Below are 7,723 nucleotides of genomic sequence, written 5' to 3'. Positions count from 1 at the left end.
TGTGACCAGCCTTTCACTCTGAGAGTTGGCTTCCCTGCTGAGCTGCACTGAGACACAGTGAATTTCATCCTTCACGTTTTGGATACTGTGGTTGCATTTTCTAAGTTCTTCCTACATGTCTGAAAAACTAAGGTGACAGCAAGCGTTCACAAATCTATTTTATTTGTACATTTGAATAGTCACACCATTAATTATGACTGTCTATGTTAATTGACAGATGAGGTTAAGATAAAAGTATTTGTGTATTAGAAATAATGTCAATAGATGATAAAATAGCAGGTATTGCTGAGTTAACAAATGGTTTTTAGAATATATTGGCTAGAAAAGCTTTGTGCCCCATTGGCTCTAAAATGTTAGTAGCTCTGACCCAAGACTCCTGGCACAACCAACAGCCACCCCATCTCTAGTGTTGGCTAGGGGTCATAGTGCAAAGGGATGTTGGCGTATAAATTCTGCACACACTTCACAGTTACAAAGCAATGTGGCCCAGTGAGAGGGCTGCAGCCCAGGGGGCAATTGAGGTGATACGGACTCATGCACATGCTTCCTTCAGAGCACAGTAAATCGGCCCCCAGGTACCTGTGTGCAGAGGGAACAAACCCGTCTGAACGATTAAAGGTAAATGTGCAATGGGGTTGGTACGCCAGCTCTGCACAGAGGCGTGCGGCCTCAGAGATTGGCGAGTTTATAAAGCAAATGGCTTCGCAAAAAAAAAAAAGCTCATTTATTTTTTGATGATGCGTACACTCAAGAAATCAGTTTTTAATGTTTGCAGGCAGCAGATGCTAAATTGCAGCGACTAACTAGCGATCGCGTCTCAGAAAGTAGTAAAATCCGACTTCTTTATTAAGTTTACTGTTAAATGAGCGAAGGAAGACAAGCGTCTCCTCCATTAGCACAGCAAATACAACATCTGTCCACGGGAATAGCAGGACTGTGTTCCGGATGGGTTCCTCGTTCTGGAAGCAATGGCTGACTGGCAGGTACAGAGCGTTTTCTCCCCGATCCCAAACTTCAATCAGATCTGAAATATAATCTCAAAATCTCAACTCCCTTCTTTTCCGTCTTCCTTTCCCCTGCCTTCCCTGTCCCCCTTATTTCCTCCTCTGGGTTTTGAGGACACTGATGAAGGGTGAACCCTTATCCATGGAGACAGGGCTAGGCCCCCAAGGTCAGAACTGTGTGCACAAGACCCTCTTAGGCTGTTGCTCCTGTTACCAATGCAGGAGACAGTAAGACGCCATTCCTTAGAAGGTTGTGTCCATGCACAGCTGGAGTTAGCGTTGGTTCTTTTCTTTCTTCTCCTTCCCTTTTTTCTTCCCAGAGGGGCTTTACTTCCACACTTATTTGGAACAGTGAATGACAGTTTCCAAATGAGCCAGAGAAGACTCGGTTTGGGACTTGCTGCCTTGACTTCGCACCTTGACAGCTGAGAGGGCCGTGTCCCTCTTGAAGGGCAGCTCAGAGCTAGCTCAGAGTCAAGGCAGACTGGAGCTGTAAGCACCCTCCTCCTGCTGCCTAGCTTCATGGCTTTAATGGTTTTGCTGTCTGGATGTTAAAATCATCTGCGTCTTTAGTACTCCTCTTAAAAATAACCAGAACTCACTCCAACCATGTATGGACACAACCTTGTGAGGAACCGTGTCTTCCCAACTCCTGCACTGGTAACAGGGGCAATACCCCCTGAGAAATGCACCTGAGCCCCCCACTTAACAACACACTTTGCCCCAAACTCTATCCCTTATTTTCTATCCATCCTGAGACTTGATATCGTCATTTCATAATGAGTAAGAAACCAAGGATCAGTTTCTCTGTGGGACTGATAGAAAACCAAGCACACTGTTTCAAAAATGAGAACCACAGAATGGGAAGCTAGGTCTTACCCTGAAGGCCCCCCACTCTTTGGGAACAGCAAGGGGTGGGGGCATGGAGGTAACTAGTCTCCCTCTTAGATACTTCCTGGACCCATAACACACATGGTTCATCCCAGAGAAACATTTGAGATAAATAAGTACACTTGTGTCCTTGCGTGAAGCTGCTAAAGAGACTTCACCAGGAGCCAAGGACATCAGGTGGAGAGGAGGATTTTTTTGAGTCATTATAAGCTCAGGCTGAGGCTCTGGAGAGAACAAGAGACGAGGGTGCTGCTAAGCCCTACACCAGGAAGAGCAGCAGCAAGAGTGGTGACAGAGGAGCATGACCCTGGGGCTCTGAGAAGCCCTTATCATGGTCAGGTGTACCCCCAATCTTTGCTGGATGGAGCCCAGGGGATATGAGACAGGAAGAGCCCCAATGCCTTGGGGTAGGACCTGACTTGCGCCCTCTTTTGGAGCTAGCCTTCTCTCTCTTCCCCAGGTACTGAAAAGTAGAAATCCTAAGCCAATCTCATGTGTTTTTATGGTGGCAGGACTATGGAACAGCAGGACCATGGGGCCTGAAAGCCTTTTTAGATATGATGAACGGGGATGCTAAGTCCACCTGATCTGGATCCACACAGGGGCCAGGCATTTGGACAAGGCTGGGCAATGATCAAATGGTCCTCACTGATGCTCCCCTCCTAGACGGGACGATGGAAGGAAAGTCTGGTGCAGGTGTGTGTGTGCACATATGCATTTGAAACGTGGGGGAGGCCCAGTTAATGAAAATGGCTTTAAACGGGTGAAATCTGAGTTTTCTACTGTCAGGTAGAGTAAGACCTAGAGCTAGAAACTTCAAAAATAACAGCTACATTTATTTATATCCGAAAACATGTGGACTTTCTATTTATTCCTGTTTGGCTCACTTCGTTTCAAAGGGTCAATTAAAGCATTTTTCAAATACAAATTCCAGTGTCACTAGGAAAAAGAAAAACATTGCCCTAAAAATAGAGCAGAGAATTAAAATAGAATTCGCGATGACTCCACCATGTGGGGAAGACGCATCAGTTCCAGTTCAGTCGCAGAGAGTCCCCATGCTGGTGACATTTAGGTTTGTATGCCCAGCACCCTCACCCACATGTCCCCACTGAAGCATCTAACCCTCAATGTTGAATTCAGCATGGGCAGAGAGGAGAAGGTTGTCCCTGTTCACTGACGGTCCCCCAACCAAGGCTCTGTAGAGCAGCGCAGCAGGGACTTAGAGAAGAGACTCTACAGCCAGCTGTGGTGGGCCATGCTTACAGTCCCAGTGCAGGGGAGGCTGAGATTGGAGGATTGCCTTGAGTCGAAGGCAACCTGAGCTAAAACATGGTAAGAACCTGTTTCAAAATAAAAACCAAAAATAAACAAAGAGGAAGAGGGGGAGGCAACCATCATTACCATCATTGTCAGCAGCAGCGACATGGCTCACTGGCTCATTCCAGATACTCAAACACTAAGTCTAGCATGAGCTTAAAAGCTCAATACCAGCCCAAGAAACTCATAAGACTTTCTTTCAAAATGAGAAACACAGAGAGCTGGGACTGGAGCTCAGTGGTGGAACAATTGCCTGGTGTGTACGAAACCTTAGGTGTCACCTCCAGCAGGGTAAAAGAAAAGAAATGAAGAGAGAGCTCATGGCAGTTAGTACACATGTATAACCTCAGAAGGTTAAGGTAGAGGAATCACAGGATCTACTGGAAGCTGGTCTGGAGTAGTTTGATCCTGGGTCAAAGACAAAGAGAGAGAAGGAAGGGAGGAGGGATGGGGACAGAGGGAAGAAGAGGAAAAAGGAGTAAACACAGGAAGACAAGAAAAGGACAAAGTGGGGGGGGGGAGAGGGAGGGGAGAAAGAGGGAAGGGGAAAAGAGATTGAGAGGAGGAAAAGATGAGGTGAGAAGCCCGAAGGCAATTTGATTCTTTTAAACTTGAGCTTGGGTATCTCTGACTTGCCCACTGAATGGAGACTTGGTTTCAGCTCTCGGCTGTGAGGTAAGGGGATCAAGCAGGACAGAAAGGTTTCTAGCAAGCAAAGTGGCTGAGGGTGGGGTGGAAGTGGGAGCTACAGTTTATGAACAAAGAACAAGGGGTTCTTGGGAGCAAAAGTATGCTTGGGTTCAGGCAGAGCTCTGGTCCTGGCTCAGACTCCCACAAGGCGTAAACACAAGGATGCGGGGTGTGAACTGCTAAGCACAAGGATGCGGGGTGTGAACTGCTAAGCACAAGGATGTGGGGTGTGAACTGTTAAGCATTAGGGTTCAGGATGGCCTCCACGGTCTTCTCCCTGACGCTCTTCAGGAAGCTCAGCACTGCAGTTCCCCCAGTGCCCCTATCCTCCAAGGCATGGGGCGAGGGATGGCTCAGCATCTTGCTCCTGGCCCTGGAAGCAGCGGAGATGATGTAACGTGCCACCACATTGATGTGGTAACTGCGCAGCTGCACCAGCGCCTCCACACACTGGTTGTAGGCCATCAGGCAGCACCCAGCACCAGAGGTCAGTACGTAGTCCCTCAGCGAAGGAGCTGAATGCAGGTCCTCCAGGAAGGCCTTATGGGAAGGCGGCATGTAGTCTCTCATTCTGTGCAGAAAGTCTACTGAAAGAAACAGCCCGGAGTAAAATCTTAACACAAGGTCAGCATTCAGGAGCCTTTGCCTGCTGTTCCATATCTAGACACACTGGTACCAGAAGGGTTGGATAGGGGTCTTGTTCAGCCTAGTTGGTCTTTTGTTATAGCTTCCAAATACTCAAATGCACATTTCTGGATGTTGACAAGAGATGCAAATAAGAAAAAGAGGCAAGCATCTCTCAGATTGGACAGGAATCTACGAACTAGGGTGTATGTATCCCAAACCAAACATGAATGACATGACATTTCCTGCTGAGGGTCATGAGGCACATCTACACACATGCACACAAACCCTTACACTGACTGCCAGAACATCCTGGTGAATTCTGTTAGATGCTTCTTGTGGTGAAGGGTTGCACGGGTGGAACCAGCTACCAAGGGCATAGAGAAGACATTGGGAAACAGAAATCTCAGTAAAAACCCAGAGAAGCCAAAATACTGAAAACTCAAGTGTTTACTAGAAAACTCATTACCCCCTTAACTAATGTGAGGTTTTGTTTGCTTGTTTTGGTTATTGGTTTTTGCTGCTGTTGTGATTTTTTGTTTATAGAAAGTCAGTAACTAATGTCAAATGCTGAAGTCCAGGAACAGCTCTGGCTCTTCCAGAAAACAGTGCAGATGAGACAAGAGAGTTTCAATTTGGTCCTGATCCAAGTCAAAGTTTTGGAGCATGAAAAACCTTTTTTTAGCTGTTAAGGGTATAGCTCTGTGCTCGTAAGCAAAGCAATAACTCCTTCAGAGGCTTCAAATCGATGGGCTCCCTCTTCTGGCCCAGAGGGATTCAGCGGGAGTCTGGGCCATCTCATGGGAAGGGCACTAGAAGAGTTCAAACCCATCACTGGCTGCTGCAGACCCGGCCACACAAGGTCCTAGCCTTTGAGTTTACAGACTAAGGACCCAAGCCCACATGACAGTGACCAGCCCAGGTGTTCACCGTTCCAAGACTTTGTGTTAAAACTTGAAAACGAACCCAGGATCCTTCTGCAATCTGAAGCTCCGATATTGACTAACATGGGCACAACTGTCTGGTGGTTTAGGCAGGGACAAACTCCAGCACGTTATTATTTACACCTAGTTTTATAAGTTGGTAAAGATGCCTCCCCATTTTGCCTAATTCTCACCCTGAGAGAATATGTGAGACCAGATCGTTGCTTACCACTTCCCTTGCAATGCCGAATGCCCAGGAACTCGTCAAAGGCCTGAAGCACAGAACTCTGGGCTGCACTTCCTCCTGAGTACCTCAAAGGCTCCGTGGCCACACCCTCATAGAGCAGCCCTTCAGGCATGGCTGGGTTGTCCTTCCACCTAGGCAAGAACCAAAAAAAAAAAAAAGAGTGTAGAGGGATGTTCCAGGGCACAGCGTCTTCTCTGCCATGAGCACTGAGCCAGCGAGGAAGTGGGCATGGCATCAACTGTGGTTTGAGGAAGGGAGAGCGAATCTGGCCAGCTCCAGACTCCCCACAGAATAGGACCTGACATGACACACTCAACTTGCGTTCCAAAGCTGTGCTTCTGGAGTCCTTTCCTTAAGAGCTTTGCCATCTAGATCAAGAAGGGTGAGTCCTCTTCTGCCAACCAACAAAGCATCTGGGTCACAGGGTAAGTAGCAGGTTTGTAGTGATGTCTCTGTCATTCTAAGTCACTGTGTTCAGAGAAGGGAGATGCGTGTGCGTGGACCCCATATATTCAACAACTATGTGCTGACTCCCCCACCCCATGACATCCTGGACCTTCTCCAGACTCTGCTCTGGGGTTGCAGAAGTACAGAGGAGCCAGGTTGCCATATTTGGAGACAGTTTGGGGTCAACTGTCCCATGAATCTCTACAGTTATCAGCTGGGCAGCCACATTCAGGAAGGAGGCACAGCACAGAGGGCAGAAGGGAGGATACACAAGAAGGGGAGGCAGAGGTGTCTTGTAGACTGTGGGACAGGGGCTCTATCCTGGGAAGATACAGAATTCAAGCTCAGCCTCACTGTGTGAGCTGATAGGCCTGGCTTATCACATTTAACCTCTCAGAGCCCTGGCTTCCTTCTGAGTGGTATCAGTAGGAACTGAAGTTCCTGGGGGAGGCATGCCTGAGTTAAAGATTCTAATTGACTGAGTTGGTCACAGAGAGTTAGAATGTTGAAGATCCAGATTCAAATGACACTGGGCTATCTTTAACCCCCTCCTGTCTGACCCGGTATCTCTATGACTCTTTGGAATGTATTGACTCAGTAGACAAAGAGTTTCTACCACCCCAAAGCTGAAAGTGCCATCATACGCCATCTGTGTGTGACCTATGTATGGTGCTTTCCTTGGCTTCCTCTAGGTCACCTACCTGAGGTCCCCATCAATGTACCCACAAAATCCCTTGGTTGGTAACTTTCTTTGTCCTTTGTCCAAAAACTCTTCCATTCATTTCCACGTTGGGCCATGTTATTTGGGGACAACTTGAATCTGTGTTTTTTGGCCACTAATGTTTGGCCAAAGAATAAACTAACTCTTAGTCCTTTGAGGTAAGAGCTGTGTTTTGCATTGACATTCATATTTATCTTGTTGGTCATTGTAAGAACTAACTCAAATACTATTTGCCTGGAACATATTAAACATCCAGTAAGCACCCGCCATTTACCGTCCTAGCAACCCCAGGGAGCGCGAATGCCTGCCATAGCTCTCATCGCTCAGCCACAATGGACAAGCCTTCCTGAGCCTCTCCCTAGTTTGTAGGGGAACCTGCTTCCTGTACCTGTTCTGGGAGTTAAATGAGCTCCAGAGAGGTCTGCAAACAGTCCAAAGAATTTCAGGCTAGTGCAATGGGAGAAGGACATTTTCTGAGCAAGAAACGTTGCAGACATAGCTGCTGTGGGGATAATGAACCTAGTCCACACCAGCACTTGTGCTGTGATCTGTGTGAAGAGCAGCTGCGTGCATACACATGCTCCCATGTCTCTGTGGTCTGCGTGAGGACCCACAGGATGCATCCCCTCCAGCTCCTGCCTCATCTTCAAGATGATTGCCCCTCATTTCCCCTCAGCTGCTTCCCTTTTGGTTCACCACTGAACGCCTCCTTTCCAACCTTGTTCTTCACCATCCCACCCTATTCGGCAGCTGTACTGACAACCCAAAGCCCCAGACACATCGCTAGTTATCCCCTGACTGTGCCTCTCCCAAAGGAAGCCAGCCTTGCCCAAGCTGTCTGGCCTCCACAATGATGCAT

The 7,723-nt window shown here is 47.8% G+C and overlaps 1 protein-coding gene across 1 annotated transcript in view; it reads right to left on the bottom strand.

Annotated features, from left to right (window-relative positions):
- Positions 1-1,984: 1,984 nt before the first annotated feature.
- Ido2 (indoleamine 2,3-dioxygenase 2) overlaps positions 1,985-7,723 on the bottom strand; it is a 28,699-nt gene continuing 22,960 nt past the window's right edge. Inside the window, exons 8-9 of the mRNA XM_041673823.1 lie at positions 5,679-5,827; positions 1,985-4,489 (exon numbers count right to left, since the gene is read on the bottom strand). Coding sequence (XP_041529757.1) covers positions 4,140-4,489; positions 5,679-5,827 — 499 coding nt within the window. The 3' untranslated portion in view covers positions 1,985-4,139. The remainder of the gene's footprint in view (positions 4,490-5,678; positions 5,828-7,723) is intronic.

The sequence above is a fragment of the Microtus oregoni genome, unplaced genomic scaffold (genome assembly GCF_018167655.1).
Source record: "Microtus oregoni isolate MIOR12 unplaced genomic scaffold, Mior012 000024F_ref0000369, whole genome shotgun sequence".
Lineage (NCBI taxonomy): Eukaryota > Metazoa > Chordata > Mammalia > Rodentia > Cricetidae > Microtus > Microtus oregoni.
This window is presented reverse-complemented; position numbering and strand designations above follow the sequence as displayed.